This window comes from Phaseolus vulgaris, chromosome 11, assembly GCF_000499845.2.
Source record: "Phaseolus vulgaris cultivar G19833 chromosome 11, P. vulgaris v2.0, whole genome shotgun sequence".
NCBI lineage: Eukaryota > Viridiplantae > Streptophyta > Magnoliopsida > Fabales > Fabaceae > Phaseolus > Phaseolus vulgaris.
In genome coordinates this window covers 949,027-968,016 of record NC_023749.2, presented here as the reverse complement: position 1 = coordinate 968,016, position 18,990 = coordinate 949,027, and the positions used below count along the sequence as shown (strand labels likewise).

The 18,990-nt window shown below is 32.0% G+C and overlaps 2 protein-coding genes and 1 long non-coding RNA gene across 3 annotated transcripts; 2 read left to right on the top strand and 1 right to left on the bottom strand.

The window, feature by feature from the left end:
- Nucleotides 1-217: 217 nt before the first annotated feature.
- Nucleotides 218-8,798, bottom strand: LOC137826675 (uncharacterized). Its single transcript, XM_068632750.1, has 16 exons — nucleotides 8,535-8,798; nucleotides 8,211-8,288; nucleotides 7,320-7,369; nucleotides 7,142-7,195; nucleotides 6,915-6,967; nucleotides 5,753-5,825; nucleotides 5,035-5,096; nucleotides 4,339-4,407; nucleotides 3,374-3,479; nucleotides 2,572-2,636; nucleotides 2,272-2,372; nucleotides 1,648-1,743; nucleotides 1,266-1,333; nucleotides 1,078-1,123; nucleotides 641-717; nucleotides 218-504 (listed from the first exon to the last, which is right to left on the bottom strand). The coding sequence occupies exons 1-16, from the start codon at nucleotides 8,670-8,672 to the stop codon at nucleotides 498-500; spliced, it is 1,143 nt and encodes a 380-aa protein (XP_068488851.1). The 5' UTR covers nucleotides 8,673-8,798; the 3' UTR covers nucleotides 218-497.
- Nucleotides 8,799-10,145: 1,347 nt separating this feature from the next.
- LOC137836200 (uncharacterized) lies at nucleotides 10,146-13,708 on the top strand. The gene is made up of 5 exons (XM_068645051.1): nucleotides 10,146-10,254; nucleotides 10,327-10,489; nucleotides 11,912-12,005; nucleotides 12,592-12,791; nucleotides 13,146-13,708. Exons 1-5 carry the CDS (start codon nucleotides 10,150-10,152, stop codon nucleotides 13,319-13,321), a joined length of 738 nt encoding a protein of 245 aa, XP_068501152.1. The 5' UTR covers nucleotides 10,146-10,149; the 3' UTR covers nucleotides 13,322-13,708.
- A 724-nt stretch (nucleotides 13,709-14,432) lies between these two features.
- Nucleotides 14,433-15,160, top strand: LOC137836211 (uncharacterized). The gene is made up of 3 exons (XR_011085211.1): nucleotides 14,433-14,566; nucleotides 14,675-14,754; nucleotides 14,877-15,160. It is a non-coding gene; the product is annotated as an uncharacterized lncRNA (long non-coding RNA).
- The last annotated feature ends 3,830 nt before the right edge of the window (nucleotides 15,161-18,990 follow it).

Below are 18,990 nucleotides of genomic sequence, written 5' to 3'. Positions count from 1 at the left end.
AACTCGATCCATCTGCCGGTGTTTGCCTGCGGATTCGTGTAGTTTGCTCGACAACTTTCCTCTAGAAAGATGGTACAGAAATCCATGCATTTATTAACATGTCCAAATCACAGAAAAGTAATCAAACTTTTAATGCTGTTAAGCTAGATAGGCTTAAGGCTCATGATGTGATAACACTCAAAAAGTTGAACTATGTACCTTATAAAGAAAGCAAACATTGGATTGTACAGTAGCTTTCATTCTACGTAGTTTATAATAATTTTCCTTTTCTTTTGCTATTTTCCAACAGTGACTGCACATTTATTTACACAAACAGGCTAATTCTTCCCAACTAGTTATACTTGTTGGCATATAAGTAACAAGTCAACCATCTATCCATTTCTTTTGCTACTATCCAATAGCAACTACACATTTACACAGTATTATTTGAATTAACAGGCCAAGTCTCTTCTTCAACCAGTTATACCTGTTTGCAGAGAAGCAACAAGTGATCGACCTTAGGTCCTGGAAAAAAGGAACAGTAAACCAAGTTACCATCAGAGAGCCAGAGCAAAACGAAGCAGATAAACATGAAGCTAAAACAGATAGCCAAAAAAAGATCGAGTTTGATCAACATCAATGGTCAAGATGTAAACATTACAGTTTTTGGTGATAATATTTGTCCAGCAGCATCTCTGAATACTCTCCAAAAGTAAGGGAAGCATTTGATGGAATAAGCTGGAAAAGAAATGATAAAATTTCAGCCCATAAGCCCGTTCTTGAGATTAGAAACAAGGCTTACCTCATTTAATATGAAGAAAGCAGCAGGTTCAGGCCGTATCATCTACATGCAGAATGCTAACTTCATAGATTTCAAAGTGAGATGGATTTAGTGTCGTTAAACGGTTATGTAGAAAACAATACTTTTTGGGTGGAATCCGGAAACGTTATTGCCTAGCATGTCACATATGATATTGCAAAAGTCACTCCGTTACTTTTCTTTCTTTTAATGTCATCTTTTACTAATTCAAATCTCGTATGGTGAGTTATTTCATGCTAAATGTGAAGAATTATCATGACCTCAAGATTAATACATACCTCTTTATGAATGTGAATTTCCTCGGGAAAATTGAGTTTTTCATCCCTGAAAAGCATAATTATTGACACATTATTCACAGAATTGATCACTGACCTGAGATTTCCCTAATGTTCTACAGAAGATAGCTCCTGACATAATTTAAGCAACAGAACAGTCCAGCCTTATTGTTCAGCCTTGGAGAGCATACCAGTCCGGTTGCATAAATAATGCAAATGTCGAGCGCTCGATACCAGAAGACTTGTTCCCCTTGGGAGCCTAAAAGTATCATAACATTAACATTCACATTTGATTACAAAAGACTGCTTGTGGAAACTGAACAAAAAAGGAAACACTTGAGTAAAAGAAATTGCATTTTTATAAAAATCTAATCCAAATTATTTTTATAAAAATTATAGATTTAAATTTAAAATCTGGTTCAAATATTTGGATTTTGATTGGATTTGGGTGCCAACACCTTGGAGCAAGATATATTAAACAACTTCAACAGGGTGACCATGACATATTATTCTACATGCCTATTATAAAAAAGGGGCGATATAACATGTATGCCATTGGAATTTTTAAATTACCTGAACACAATGAGGTGTTGCACAAAGATAACTTCCAGAAAGTATTTGAGTGGTTTCACCAATTTGGTATGCTATATCATCTTTTCCAAAGACAACCTATAATATAGAATAAACAATGACTAAATGCATTATACTAATTCACTAAAAGTCTAAGCTTCAAATTTTCAACAATTCAAACAGTGATTTTATTATTTTTGAAGTCAAGGAATATTTCTTGCAGCTGACGTGTTATAAAATTTTTCATTATATGCTGTCATATGAATTGACATATTTACATACCAACGGAAATATTTCTAGCAACAAACTCTTTTGAATATGACATTATTGGACGAAATTCGTGAGTTACTAAATCATTTAAGTCATTCATACTCCTTATTAAAGAGTGTTTTACGGGCATTTCCCTATCTAAAATTGCATCATCCCTGTCTAAAGCATCTGAATCCACTTCACAAAAAATTCTGTCCAAAATCACTCAATACTGTCAAAAGAACTTACCTGCCAAGAAAGGATGGGTTCTTCACATTGAAACAAAGATGAATCAAGAACCAATTTTAATTTTTCAATTATGTAATTTTTTAATCATTTATATATCCAGTTTACTTGTAATTCTAGAAGAATTTATACTTTGACAATTTGATCACTTCTTGTTCGAATATAGAGGCCAGCAGCACTATCAGGGCAAGACATTTCTACACCATCTCTCGTAAACATACCACAAGTTAGACCTACATATTGAATTGAAATGGAAATTAGGCAAATGATAGCATCTGAAGAACTATACACTTGGCAACAATTTAACTTCTTAATGTCCACGGACTTCTTTAGTTAAGTTAACTAGGAAGATTATGAGAAGTTAATCTCACACTGAATGAAAAAGAATGAGAGCACAACACATATCCTATAAAAATAAACATACAAAACAACCTGTCAGTGAACCATGGTCAGTATGCCATCCACACCAAGAAGATAAAGAGTTACCATCTGGGTCTCTGTTAAACATCATTTGTAACTTGTTAATATATATATTCATGAATATGAACATGTATAACTAGAAATGATTGTGCTTTTCAAGTATATATAATTATATTAAACTTATTAAACTCTAGAACTAAAATATACTCTAAACAGCATTTTGAAGTGAGCTGAAAAGCATTAGGATTCCAGGCTATAACCTAGTCCATAAGTAAGGATATCCATAAAATGAAATGTTATGCCTTTTAAACAGCAATCAAAGATAAGTGTTCCGCCACTAGCATCACATTCAATCTCCTTAACAACTTAAAGTATAGAAAATGTTTACTCTAGCATCAAGCTTACAACAATTATCCACAGTCTTTTTAGATTTCGAGACATGGTGATAATTTATTAGAGGTCCAACCCTCCACTAGGCCCCCTATAATCAGGGTTTAAACTAAAATAAGGATGCCAGTACAATAGCCAGTAGAATTGACTTAGTGATGAGGGGTTTTAGTAGGATTACATGGGATCGTAAATTCAAACCACATTGATACTTTTACGTAAAAGAAAAAACCAACATAATGTTCTTTTAATGTGATATCATTCAAGTTGAAATGATTCTCAATTACCATATTAATATTAGAACAATTCCAGGTTTATTATTGTCTTGACTTTAATTTCACCAATTAGAAAGAAAAAAAAATATATAGAACATTTTTTATGACAGAAATCTTATAACAAGCAAGGAGACTATTTATGACAGATTTACCCTTGTTGGGAAGGAAAATAATACAGCAAACGTCCTTTGTGACAGCGGGAGCGACGAAGTATTGATTCCAGACCTTCATCCTTATGAGTTTTCATCCCTTTCGATACTGACAAGTTGTTTGAGTGTGATAATATATTACGACAGAAATAGAAGTAAAAACAAAAGTACAACCGGTTGTTATGAGCAAAAAAAAAGAAATGGTGAGTGGCAATTGCCATGCCAGTGAGGTGAGGTTGCCCTCCACTTACATACTCTTTTTTAGGCTCTATCTCTCGTAGACACTGGATTTGGGTTTTTCACAATACACCTCATCACGCCCAACACTATTGGATGTAAGTGGATAACACTGTGATATGTGACCCTTTTATTAGATATAGGATTTGCTCTTATACAACTATAGAATATATTTTTGGGCCTAACTTAATTCTTCAAGACTGACTTTTGAGGTGAGAGCTGCCCCCACTTAAATACTCTTACCAAGCTCTATCTCTAGTAAATATGAAAATTTTGCACCAGCCTAAAAAAATTTAAGGATGACTCCTAGCTTATAGGGCAAGAGTGAGGGAAAAGGAATAACATGCATTTTGAGGTAACTTATGTCTACTGTTGCTAAAAAAGAAGCAGTATTATATCCTTTAAAACAATTCCACGAGATATCTAGGGATAAAAATCAAATCCTGTTATTTTCAAGAAAGAATCTCTAGACCAGATTATTATTATTCCTACTCAATGTAAAACCACTAAGAACTTCTCTATTATATAAGTCACTTCAACTAGTGAAAAAAATCTCTATTTGATTCCAAAATAGGACGGAAAATTAACTTTACAAGGAATAAATAAGCAAAAAAAAGGAGTCGAACTTCCCACAGGCAACAATTCCAATGAAATAGAAAGCTAGGTGAACACCATAGACCATTCAAGATGTCTTTGTCTAAAGCCAAATGAAATAGTGCTTCCTGTCTTACCATACTGATCACAGTGATATGCCAACATCAATCCGACATCAAATATCAGCATGCCAAGTGCTTTGAAGGCTACATGTTGAAAATAAATAAATGATGAACTGCAACCAATCACTTTACCATCAAGAAAAAATAAACCAAGATAATTTACATTCATCCACCCACTAATTTAAACATCGTTTGGAAGAAGTATGAATATCATGTTAATTTTCAAACTTTAAGTTCAGAATACATTAATCATTTATCCAGAAAGAATGAAAAGACTACAAGAAAATTACAAAGGAAATTGTTGGTGAAAATATCTTCAAGTTAGGAAGCACTCAGCTGCTCAAGACATAAATAAGTAACCAATTATTGATTGGATTGGAAATATTTTTACCAAGAATTCCTTTTTAGTAATTTTTACAAGATTCTCTGTAAAATATGAAATATTTTTTCAGTAAGTGTAAATTACGCTAAGTAATGTTTCCAGTATCTACGGTGAACTTGTAAAGAGTCACAAAAAACTGACAAAAGGTAACGACAGAGGTTGATTACTGCATTCACAAAGGCATAACTTATCATCTATAATCATCATCTTATGATCATTTGTGTAAAACTATGGGAAACACAATTATCTATAAAGACAGCAATATATATCTCCACAAATCAGGTAAGCAAACTCGGCAATACAAAATCAGTTCAGGCTTCAGGGCCTACCCACTTCGAGTTCTGGTAAAGCGTTCCTAGGCCATATATTTGATCCACAATATGATGGATACCTGCAGAAAACACAAATCCAAGGAGATGTGTATGATCATAGACACAGAATTTCAGACAGAGCTACACAATATAATATAAATGCAACTAAGAAAGTAAGAAGGATAAGATGACAATAAAGAGAAACATAAACTACATTGGTTCTATATGATAACTAAAAATAACTTGTTGACTGAGGTGAGGTGACGTGATAACTTGGTATAATTCTGTGATAAATTATGTGAAGGCCATATATCTAAAAGAATAACAATTAAATTATAATATCTTAAAATTTGGCTTTAAATCTAGTTCACTCGTATAAAACTAGCTTGTAAGGTGAAAGGTAGTCTCCTAGTTATATACTGTATTTTAACATTATCTCTAATCAATGTGGGACTTATGTTTTTCCCAATACACCTCTTCAGGTCCAGCATTATTGGGCTTGGTACATATATAAGATGGTAGGTGACTCCTTTAATAGATCTAGGGTACTATTATAGAATTGGGAATTGGACCTAACTCAATATTATAAAATCGGCTAATAACGAGAAGGTTGTTCCAACTTATACACTGATGTTATGCCACTATCTCTAACCAATATGAGACTTAAGTTTTTCCCAATATGATAAATAACACAAAAAATTGAAAATTCTATGATGTTTTCATCTATCACTATTACCGTTGTATCAGGGAAACCTCTGTTGTGGGTGTATCAAGTATGGGATTGGCATAGTAAGATCCCTTTAATATATCTGCACTCAAGAAATAAAAGAATTAGATAACGAAAATAGCCGTACTTAATAAGATAACTTCTGGATTTTCCAAAATGCATGCACGCAAGCAACTAGGCACCAGAATTCCCAAGTTCACAGATACAAATAAATATTATCATAAATATCATATAGTTCAAGTTACTAACTAGAATTATAGATCAGATTTTAATTTTATGAAGAACTTTAACACAAAAGTCATTACTTTCTTTTGACAGAAAGTCACTTCCATACAAATGAAAATCATAATTTACTTGTAGAATGATCAAATAATATTTTAATAATCCAGCATCCTGACTCCAGAAATCAATATAACAATTTCTCCAATGGGCACAGTAACTACAGAAAAAACTTCGACAAATCTGTGTGGGGTTCTAATTCAAAGCATCTGATTGGTAATGCACAAATCTGGTCTCCATATGAAACCATTCCGTGCTGAATAAAGCACATCTGCTCAACATCTAAGTATCAACCAGAGGTTGCTTGCCTATTTTTCCATCTAAAGATCAAATATTAACCAGGCATGGAATTCTAAGACAAAGAGTTGTCATGGCTATGCTATCACAATTCACATAACGCTTTGAAAAGTACAACTAATTCATATTCACTATGTATGATGTATCTATGCTTTACATGTTTCTTTACATCTTAAACTTCAAAAAATACACTATTTCATATTTCTCACTGAATATTTTCAAACAAACCAGGCCTCTTTCTCATAAGTAATTTGGAAGCATAGGATTACAAAAATAGCTCAGCTGATCAAAAACAAAAAACAAAACAAAAATAACTCCTGTGTTTGTCCAGACAGAAAATAGTTTTTATTACAGAGAAAATAATTACAATTATGGGCATGACAAGACATCTCATAAACAGAATAATCAAAATACCAAAGAAATGCGCAGCAAGTTTTTCAAATAATTATGCATATCCAAAATAGAACACACAGTAAATAGAAATGGGTTGAAACACCAGAGAACATAGCAATAAACAAAATTTAACCCATAAAAAATTCAAGGCTTCAAAGAGAAACGACCAAAAATTACTATGTCTAACAGATGAAAGAATTACCTGGCTTCCCTGACTCAAGTTTCTCTTTCCCATGACTCCAACCAAAATTGTACCTGTGAATTAAGGGTGGATAGAAACATCGTAAGTTATTTGCCACCACAGAAAGCTACGAACACAGGGCCTTGAACTAACGGCAGAAGAAAATATGTAAGGCAAATGAATGAAACAGAATATGCAATGCAAAGTGAATATTTAGTAGTAAGAAGTCTTAAATACAGACAAGTTACCTACTGTTAGGATCTTCAAGATCCTCCTTCACTTCTTTGGGAAGTTTTGCCAACCTGACCAAGGAACATGAATATGTTATCATCAACATAATATCGGCTTCCAACGGTCTCCTTGAATGATTTAAAACTAATGCACCGGGAATATATATGTAGAAATATCATCTCAAAAGCACAAAACCTAGGTGCAAGTTGCAATAGATTTCTGCGCAATGAAGGGTATCCTGGAACCTGTAATTAATTCCAATAAAATAATTATGACAGCATAAATTGTAATGCATGCAGAAAATCAATACACAGGAATTGCCAGCTCCAGAGATGCTACATCTTTTTATAATCATCACTATGAAGGAAAAAATTATGTTTATAACGATAAATGGGCATACATAACCCCATTCCGCATCTATCACAGAAGAAATAATTATATAAACTAGCAGAGGGGTTTGGTACAAAAAATCTGTTTCGGAAGTAAGTGCTGCTACACTACATTGTTCAATGAAAAAAAAAACGATGATAGCTGGTAAATTGTACTACAGACGCAGCCTTCAGTTCTACTCTTGTATTCGTTGTTTCAGTAGATAATTTTTTACAGACTTGGTTCAACACTATATCCAAACACCAACAAACATCATCAACAATTAAATCTGTTAAGAGCAACTCCAGAAACCAACGAATTATACCCCTCCCCCGAAAAACACAGAGGATCAAACACAAAGCATGTTTTATTTGAAACAAGTTCCATTACTTTTACTTTGCGTTTTAAGCTGAACACCTAGAAACTCCCCATTTTAATCTCTATAATATTATTAAGAAATGAATTTTAAACATAACTCAACTTTATAAAATTAGTTTATAAAGTAACATTAAAATGTTCTAATCTCTTACTCTCTTAGTCGATGTGGATATCTAACAAATATACCAAAATTTAAAAACCAAATCGGATTAAAAAGTGTATGTGGAAAGACTAAAACAGCTAGTTTCTAGGTGTATGGGTTAATATAAAGATTTTGCAGAAATGAAAAAAGTGATTAAAACTGAAAAAATGGAAACAAACACGTGAAACAGCCCGTACATCAGTGACGGATAGAATCCCTAATCCATTGGTTCCAAAGCCTTCTTCAATCTTCAACGACAAGTCAGCGTTCTTATCCTGTCACAACGAAATAAGAAGATCAATAATCAAACAAATACACAGCACTGCACAAAAACAAAGAGAAAGCCATCACTGAACCAGGCAAGGCATTACAAAAACAGAGGATCAAACACATATCATACGAATGATAGTAGTATTTCAAAGCTGAACGCGACTTGAGAGTTTATTTCGGACTCTAAAAAAATCACAAAAACATGGAAAACGAAAACAAGGAACATGAAGAATAAAGAGAGAGAGAGATACTTGGAGCTGAGAGAAGGAGATAGAGGTAGTGGTGATGGTGGGAAAGGAGGCTTCGGAGGAACGAGACATGGCGTAGCGGGGAACGACAGCGTTTTGAGAAATTGGGTGGAGGAAGCGATAGAGGATCAGCGTCTGCATGCTTATGGGACTCCCTTTTGACTTCAAATGAGAACAAGCTAAGTGCCCTTTAACCTTTCAACTTCACTACAAGAAGAGAAAACCAAAAGCCTTGTGACATTCCGAATAATGAAAATTCTATTTTTAACGATAGAGATAGAGTGAACCACGTTACTCTCTATCGGAAAATAATAAATTGAATAAAATTAAAATAAAAAATACACGACAAATCAAATAATATGTTATAAATTCGCATAAAAGATTTTTTACCGGTCGGGTATCGAACGATCGAATCAAGCGACATTCACAATATATAACAAATACGTAATAAAGAATTATTTGTAACTAAAGTTGAATGAGCCAAAGACACACCACTCCCAAAATATCAGAGAACCACTACGCACGATCTGAAGACTATTATACATGTTTTGGTGACCACTATACACGTTTAGGTGAACTGATTATCTGTCACATACAAGTAGAGGTCAAAGTCAACTTATAAACGAGACTTCTGAAGGGGAAAATGTACATTTTTCATACCAGGGAACAAATAAAACACAAGCACTGATTTGAGCGTCGGAGTGCAATCGCAGGTACCTCCACCGACCGACGGAACACACACAAGAGAGGAAAAGCTTTGAAGGATTTGGAGATTACCAGCACGATAACGAATTATGTACCAAGTGAACAAACATTACTTATGTCCTGACATCCACCACATGTACATATACAGATTTAATAAGATTGTTTTAGTAATACAAGTTTAGAATTTAGGGTATTCAATAATCCAGATATGCTTTTATTAATATATTAATCACTAAATATATTTTGGAGATTTTTTTTTAAAAAATATCGAGTAGAAAAAAAAAAAGCAAAGAAAGAACAATCAATCTTCTATAAATAATTGTTGAAACCGATAGGATATAGTATATATATCCTTGTATATTATTTATATAAATTACAAGATATTTTCTTGAATATGTTATGTGACAATTTCTAAAATTTTACTTAAGATTCATTAATAATACATCAATCAAAAAATTGGATTTATTACAAGAAATATGGTCAATTTGATACTTTCTATAAATATTTATATTATTAATATATATTATGTATTAAAGTACTTTCCATACTTTTCTTCAACGAAAAAACACTTTTAACATGAATTTAAAATTAAATTGATTTAAACGTACATGTCAAAAATAGGAAATAATTTTTGTACAAGAAAAAACAATAATTTATATTCTTTCCCTAACATATACATTCAAAAGTCATTTTCATACCTCCACTATTCTATCTCCCTATTTTAGCACTTTCTGCATTTCCATATCAACACAATTTTAAATAATTTTAGGTGGCTTGGTTTAATTATTTAAAAAAGAAATTACGTCAGCAGAGAAATATTAAAAAAAAAACAGGTTAATTTCAGTTGGTTATTAATTTATATATATATATATATATATATATCTGTTTTAAATTAAATAGCGCGGGAAATCTGATGGTAGCACTGGTTCGTTGCGTAACAGAGAGAGGAAGAGAAAGCATGGAAGATTCTGGAACGATGCTCGCTCACATTTCATCTCTGAAGGAAATGCTGGATCAGGTAGGTATGAATCTGTGTTTATCCTCGCTATTTTTTCTTCATTCGTTGTTGATTTGTGTTGGAGAAAAGCAGGTAAACGAAGAAATAGAAGCTAATATTGAGATTACTCGAGAGATTGAATCCAGCATCGTCAAGTGCGAGGAGATCGAGGCCGATTTGGCAACTAGGGAAGCCGATTTGATCAAAACCTCCGCCTTATTGCAGTTCGACACCGTTGGATACGTCACCGTCGCTGGTATATCATAGACTCTGCTAACTTCAATTCGCTCTTCATGCATTCAGTTAGTTGCTTGCATTGCAGTATTAGATGTTTGCTTTCATCAATTAATTCCTGAATTTTTAGAAACAAGCTAAATGAAAACCTCCTAATGCACTTCAATTTATAGGTTTTTTTTATAATAATATACGGTTCAAATTCCTGATTCATCTGTAAGTTGATCCATGCGTGAAAAAATCCTAAATCAACTGATCGGTAATTAATCAATTACTTTTATTACTTTATTGTTTATGTCTTTTATTTTATAATAGACTTGTAACGAAAATATTATTTAAATAAATATGCAAATATTTACCGGAAAGGCGAGTTGTTTTTGATAAAACAAATATAATTTGTGATTTATCATGACGTTGCTGGAAATTTTCTTTCTGGACTTGCTTTCCTAATATTTAATGCCGCAGACCATGTCCAATGCTACAAGTTATTTTTTTATTAATAGAATATTTTTTTTCCTCACATTTATCAGATTCATTTCAAAGTCCATAGACATCGTAATAACATACTATGAAACTTGTTGGACATGTTAATTAATAAGTTTCACGATTTTAGTCTTAGTACCACTAACCCTTCCCTGTTTGGAAAAAAATGAAGGCAATATAGGAGGCTGTTTTTAGATACATGTTAGAAATATTTTTGAGAGTTTCGCTACTTAAAAATGTATATATTTTTTTTAATAGAGAAACTCCTAAAAACACGTTATTTTATCCAAACAGGTTCTTAAGTCTTGATTTTTTACTCCATGTTAAATTTACATTTTGACTTCTAATATTTTTCTTTTTACTTAAAACCTTAAACATTAGATGTATGGGTCGTTGCCGCTTAAATGCTGCTCAACATGCACATCTTTATCTAACAGTAAGCCTTTTTCTCAGACGTGCATCACAAATTAGGTCATGAGTAAATTATATAAGTAAATGTGACATTACATCCAATTCAAACTGTTAAGATATTAGATTAGATGTATGAGCTATTTCCACTAATGTATGTATTACTCAACATATCCATCTCTATGCACTCCAATAATATGTTTCTTCCAAACTCATGAATCTTGGTCTATGTATGTAGTTTTATATTGAGATTAGATTTATTCATCCAAAAATGAAATATGTATACTTCCTAAAAACACGTGTTCCGTCCCTTTTTCCGACGTTCTGGTGATGCTTGCTTCCATATACAAGAACTAATTCTGAATGAAATAAATGTTGCAGATTTGAAGTTCTAGATACTTTAAAAAGCATTCATTTATCGGTACTTGGATCTTTAATGGCTTGGATCTCGTGTTAGCTAATTTTCCTTGAACAAATCATAATTCGGAGATCTTATTTTTGCTGTTCAATCAACTTATGTACATTGTTACAATGTTTTTCTATTCATTTATAGCTGATTTCAAGACCTCAGTAAGCACCTTGGAGAAGGAGTTACGCTGTCTTAAAATGAAGCGGGATGAGATCCTTAATGACATGGATGAAAAACGGTATTGAAAAACTCTTAATTAATATACGTAGATATAGTTATTGAAGTCTAATTTTGTACCTGGCTTTCCGTAACTCCGCCGGCAAATATTTTTCATAGGCGGCAACATCTCTCAAATATCAATTGTATAGTGCAAGAAGTATCAGTTTTGAACTAGATGTAAGGTTATAAGATTGCTATATGTCTACGCATTTATTTTGGGGTACTTTGAGGAATTCGAATGACAAAAACTGTTCCCGGAGATTCATACGAGGTATGGGATCTGTGTTATTTCTACAAAATAATACAGGATCTAGTTTGAGGACCAGTTCTATGATCCTATATCTGACTGAATATAGTCTTTGAAGCTAGTTTCTCACTTCCCTTTGCTTGCTATGTGGCTAATATAATAGAACATATGCATTAGTGCCTTCATGTATTTATCTGTGTGTCTTTATGTATTTCAACTTCGAATACCATTTGAAGCCTCACTTATAGCTTTCTCATGGGATCTAATTCTAAAATGAAGTTATTCCTCCGTGGAAGTGACGTTATCTTTTGCAACGTACATCTCAATTTTGGTGACTGGGTGACTATTTTCGATGCAGGGGTGCTTTTACAACCCTATGTCTAGAATTTCAGCAAGAAATTGACAAGAGAGAAGATTGTGAAGTGAGAGATTTGTTGTCGGAGAAAGATTCCCTTGAAAATGAAATTGAACTTTTGGATAATAAAAATAATGTCCTTAAAAATTCCGTATTGGCATTTGTGGAGGAGATTCTTGAAGATCTTCATAGTTCGAACTCAGGTAGATTTTTTTTTTAACAGCAGTCCTATGAATATAAGACTTGAACATGAAAACAGGTTTTAAATTTCTCTTGTGATCTGTGTATCGCTAGTGGTATGAGACATTTGTTTTTGTTGTATCTGTATTTGTGAGAATTGCTTGTGCTGTTTAGGATCATTTGCTAGTCCTGTACTTAGAATTTAGTTTCTCACACTAAGCCAAATTAAAGACGACATACACGGGGAAGTTAATATATCTACACACATTTTGGTATATAAAACTAATCATTAAAGTTAATTAAGTATTAGATGTTGATTATTGGACAGTGATGTTTTGCAACCTTTCCAATCCACTTCCCCGCGCCCCCTAATGCAGCATTACAAGTTCAGTTACAGAGGAGTACCTGGGAAAATGAGAAATTGCTCAAGGATATCAATGATTTGAAGACCACACTGCTTTCAGCAATTGGGACCAGCGATGATGGTCAAAAAGTTCCTTTCTTTAAGCAATTAACAGGAGTCTCAAGTCAATTAGTCAAGTTTGGTTATTAGTGATATTTTACTGAGGTTTAGATATGGATATAAACTTGGAAAGTTACTTAAAGAACTAAACAGTCAGCTTATTTTCCTTGTTCTGGCAAGTGATGAGCACAAAACAATGCCAGAATGCTAGTCCGTTTGGTTCATTATTAATTAGCATCATGATATCTCATTCAAATTCTCTTATATTACTTTAAATTTTTAACCTACATACGGAATATACGTAGAATAGCGACTAGCAAGTAAATGGCTACTGCGCACATTTGAATCAAAACTAAGTTATGGTCACAAAGTCCCAGGCGCCAGATAGAGGCAACAACTATATGAAGAGTTGAAGAAAAAAATGAAGCACGTGTTATTGCTCCATTGAAGTTGGCAGGTGTAAAGAACTGCAACCAGGTCAGTGAAAGATAGTTTTCTTGTTGAATTATCTCTCTCGCAGTATGAGCTTTACAGGGCAACAAACTCTTTGCGGTGAAGCAGCTTTTCATGTTTGGATACAGTTGCTCCTGAGGATTATGCTGCCTCACATGTGGGTTATGTCCGCTAGCCTGTGTTGGTCAACTACAGACTTCACAGGCTCATAGATTTTGAATTGGTACGATAACATTAAGACAAGGAAGTATTTCCATTTCGTACTCTCTCTGTATGTACTTTTTTTCCGCAGGGAGTGCTTGACATCGTTCGTACCTGAAAAGAGACTTCCTCATATCATTTTCTAGCTCTCAAAAGCACAAATATGCTCATTTGAGTTGCCCTTTTGGGTAGGGGTCCGGCTCGAAGTCTCCACAAACTAGCTTATTGACATTACGTAATAGTATGTGATTGTTTTGTCACCATCCGCTTCAGTTTGGGACCCATAATTTAGAGCATTGGTTCTGCTTAAGTATAACAGTAAGAAACAAACTGGGGCTTTCAGGTTATTATTTGTGAGTAAGGCTGCTCATAAATGATAAACTCATTCATCAAATCGTGAAACGGCCAACCTTTTCTGCAAATTACAAGGTTTTTCTCCACTTGAAACAGGTTTACCATACTTATACGTCTCTGTTTATTTTTATCTTCGGACAGAATTTCCTTGGGCTGTAACTTATTAAAAGTTTTACAGTGTTAGAGTTTCAGATTTTCAATTTTAGTGTTGCAGTTATAATGTCCTTTCTGATCTTATCTTACAAACAGTAAAAGCAACATACTTTCCTTCAAAATATAGGTATGCAGAGCTTAGTTATATGCAGAACGATGCCCATCCATCTAAAGGTTCTTGACTTGTCAATTTTGATTTGGCCCTTTCAACATCAGATGAGTGAGAATCATGATCATCGTTTACGGTACTGACGACAACGCTGCAATTATTTTAACTTCCAGGTGAATTTGATGTGGAAGGTTTGGGGGATCTGTATTACTTAAACCTGCACAATAATTCAGAATGCACGATGCTGTTGCACGTAGGAAACTATTTCATTGTCATAATTGATCTACTTAATACTATATAACAAAAGTAGCAATTTTATGATAAATATTAAATCACAATAAAATATTTTAACATGCTGTAATTATCGTGTTGTAGTAATGTGAGGCCACCAGCCAGTAATAGTTCCTTCAAGTTAAAGGGAAACGCTTGGAACCCAAGAGATGGAAAACAACAGGAAGCTCCCTCAGCCAAGGAAAGTAGTGTGTGGTTTACAGAAAAAATTTGAATGAGGAGGAACACCAAGCAAATGCTGTCTTCTGCATCAGAGACAGCGACCTTGTTTACCACGTGAATATCACGTGCAACACAAAGATTGATTTTGGTTTCCTACTAATGTCCTTTCTTTTTGCCATCAATGCAGCTACGAGACATCTCTAAGTTACTTTGGATCTTGATTTACAGCCAAATCAGGTACCTTTTTTTTATTTTTGTTTTTCAATCTTCAAGTCTTCACTAAAATTTTATTAAGGATGTATTAGGAAAAGGTTTTTAACATTTCAATACCCTAATTAACAAAGAAATAAATAGTTGAATCATGTTCAGTTTAACTGAATGAAAAAACAAACATGAACTTAGTCATATGATTTAAGTAATGCTTTTTCATTTTCATTTTTAAATATAACAAATTTACTTTATGTTTTGTTTACGGTAGTTTTAAAAAAAAATATACAAACATCCTTTAACTGTATCATGCTTTTACGCAATTTAAAAATAAAAATGAAAGTAAGGTGATACTCTTATAACTAAAAGTAAAAACAGTATATATAATCAAACCAACCAAACAAAATTTGTCAGATGTAACATTGATAGGTTATTTTAACTGATTATCCACGAGATTTATTGGGGTCTTTTAATGTTGTAAATTCCATATAAATAGTTTTATTTAGAGTATTTAGAGTGAGTTTTAGAATTTAGTTAGAATGAATTGATAGGATTATCTAATAATAAACTGTAAAATTGGTGATTTCTATAATATTATTTTATGTACTATAGTATTATTTTAAAAATCAAGTATAAAATACTTTTTAATTAACTGTGTATGATTAATCATGGTAAAACGTCAGGTTTTACACTAATTATTGAGAGCTTAACATTATCTTTCTCCTCGTCTCCCTGCCAAGATTATCACTTAAAATTTTCACTTTTTTAAAGAAAATTATGACGACTTAGACGTTTATTAATTTTGTAATTTTTTTTTTTTTTTTTTTGAGACAGCCACTGCCTGTTATATATTAAAAATAAAATTTTGTCTTTAAAATTATAAAAATGTGATAATTTTTCATTTTTGAAAATGCTGTCCACGATGAGAAAGAAGACGTTAGCATGGCGAGCTTGTCCTTCCTCTTGATTGGTGAAGCTTTTATGAAACAAGTTGCGAATGAGAATGGTAAATAAACAGTGCATGACAAAAGTTGAAGATCTTCTAACTGTTTTCTCTTTTAGCCAACTATTCATAGCATATAGGATTAGGAGTGGATTCTCTTCAGAATCATTGAATCAGTCATCATTATATACTGTTCAGAGGCTGTTACAGGATTCTCATCACCTCCTTCACAGCCTCACTTTTATACTCATAATTTCACCACTGTCACTTTTAGCGTTTTCATTTACCACATATTTTAATGAAAAATGTGTTACCATGAGACACTCATAATTTTATCTTTACCATCGGTATCAACAATTGAGTAGTCCATTAGTGACGTGATCCTATATTCTATCAATGATATGATCGGATATTTTATAGATAATCTGATTAAATCAACTTTTAGAAAATCACATAATATAATTAAAGTTATCTATCTGTTAGGAAAAATCAGAACATATTTCCCTTTTTTTTCTGTAAACACAAAATAGGTACTTGGGAAGCAATAAATAAATAATAAAAAATAGAACAAAAGAAAAAATATGCTAATGATTTTTAATATGGAAAACTTTTTCTACTTCATAATTAAAATTTATGGGACTTATTTCAGAAAATATATTTAATACAGAAGTAAGAATTTTTTTACTATGGGAGGATAATACTTAATCTCATTCAATAAGGATATAATACAATACATCTCTAGCATCTTATTAGGATTTTTAATCTCACATTATGATGGATATACATTCTTTCATTTCTCTCTATGTTTACTTGCATCTTTTCCTCAAAAGTTTCCTTTATATAAAGAATGAGAGGAAAGTTTCTTTACAAAGAGATAGTAGATAATTAATGTTTATCACATTTTCAACAGAGACTTTTGGAATGACCATCATTAAATATATTTAATGAATCAATTATCAATATTTATTCATGGTTTCACTAAATTAAGAAAGAAATCTGACACATACAAAATTTTAATAAGTATTACCTACCAAGTTCTAATTTAGGTATTATAATACCTTTTGAAGTACGTACCAAAGAGATCAGAGAAAAATCGAATCTCGCACAATATTATTTAGAAGGAATAGAAGAGCAATTCTTGATCCATAAAAAACATTACCATTTCTTTTTCTAATCGTAGATTATGGCTTTTGTTTAGACTAAATACATGTTAATTTTCTTGATTGATGAAGAACTAAAAAGTACACGAAAACAAAACTATGCTTCTATATAAGATATATAAAAGTGACCAACACATGTAACGTTTAGGTGATGAACACTCACTTACCTAACCATACCAATTCTTGGTCTGGCCAAAAGTGGTAACCTACATGTGCTAAGAATATATGTCAAATACAGCATTTTATGTAAAAAAGAAGAAGTAAAATTTTATTTTAAATAAATAATTTTAGCATGTTATTGAAAATATTTCATTTTGTAATTATGTTATTAGTACAGAATATCATTAAGTGGTTCATTTTCATCTCCATTAGAAAATATAATTGACCACTTTTAGTGAGTTATCCTTTTTTAATCACACTTTTCGTTTCCTAAAATAATGCAACTTTCAAAATAAAAGTTATAAAGAACCATAAATTTGTGCAAATTATTTTAAGGACATATTTTTCTAACAAATTTTTGAGTTAAATTATTAAAGAGTTATAAATTAAAAAAAAAGAGTCATTAAACAAGTTATAGTTTTAACTTTTTTAAAATTAATACATTAAAGTGTATTAATTCATAATATTGTTCAAATTTAATAATATTAAAAATGGATTTCTGACTTTCTCCATTCCACATGATGATAGGAATCTGGTGCACAGAAGTACTTGGTGGAGATAAGATTGAAAGCCCTAAGCATCCATAATTTGATTATATGAGGTGGAATAACAAAACAAAAGGAAGGAGAGAGACACAGAGTTTGTTGTATGGTTTTCAACATTCCTTCTTCTTTATTATTGAAGCTTGCCAGAAGTGTCGGGCCCCAAAATATAGCTGCAAAAAATTATTTTATGGTCCATAACTACTATACATATGTTACTTTTATCATTTTTTTTCTCACTCATAATTATACAATTTTTTTTAAGTTTTAAATAAACAGAACTAATTAAAGCAATAGAAAAAATAATAATTGAAATAAACTATTTTAAAATAAAAATATTTTTTATTAAAAAAATCACCGGTTGGAGATCCACATCGACTAGAGATTAGAGTCTTTCATAATATATAAGTGGGTGTAAACATCACCTCATGAGCTAATTTTATGGGTTGAGTTAGACTTAAAGCTCACCTCTTAATATCACCCAATATCAATTTCAAAAACAAAAAATAATTATTGATATTTAAATTAGATTTTATTATTAATAAATAATTTTTAGATTGGTATCTACTTAATACCTACCAATTATTGTTAGTTCGTAGCTAAAATATTGTTAGTTAATTAGATACCAAATTAGAAGTTATTTATCAATAATAAAAATTAATTTAGATACAAAGTGAAAACTTAATTATTTTTTTTATCTATAAAATTAGTTTCTAGTTAATATTTTTTTAATGATTTATAATATTCGTTTAATATGAAATCATCACACACACAAAAAAATTAGTGTGAGATTATCTAATAATTTGTATAGTTGAGACATCTCATATGATCCACCACAAACCCCACGTTTGGTTTCTTGAATGGCGACCAGGGAAAGCTAGGAGCACAGGACCACCACAAAACCCTTTTAGTTTTTTTCCCTATATAATAAGTGCACTCTTCTCCCTCCTTTTTCATGCAATTTAACCATAACCTCATCTTCATCTTCCAACTCCTTTGCACATCCAAAGCCTCTCAAAAAGCAC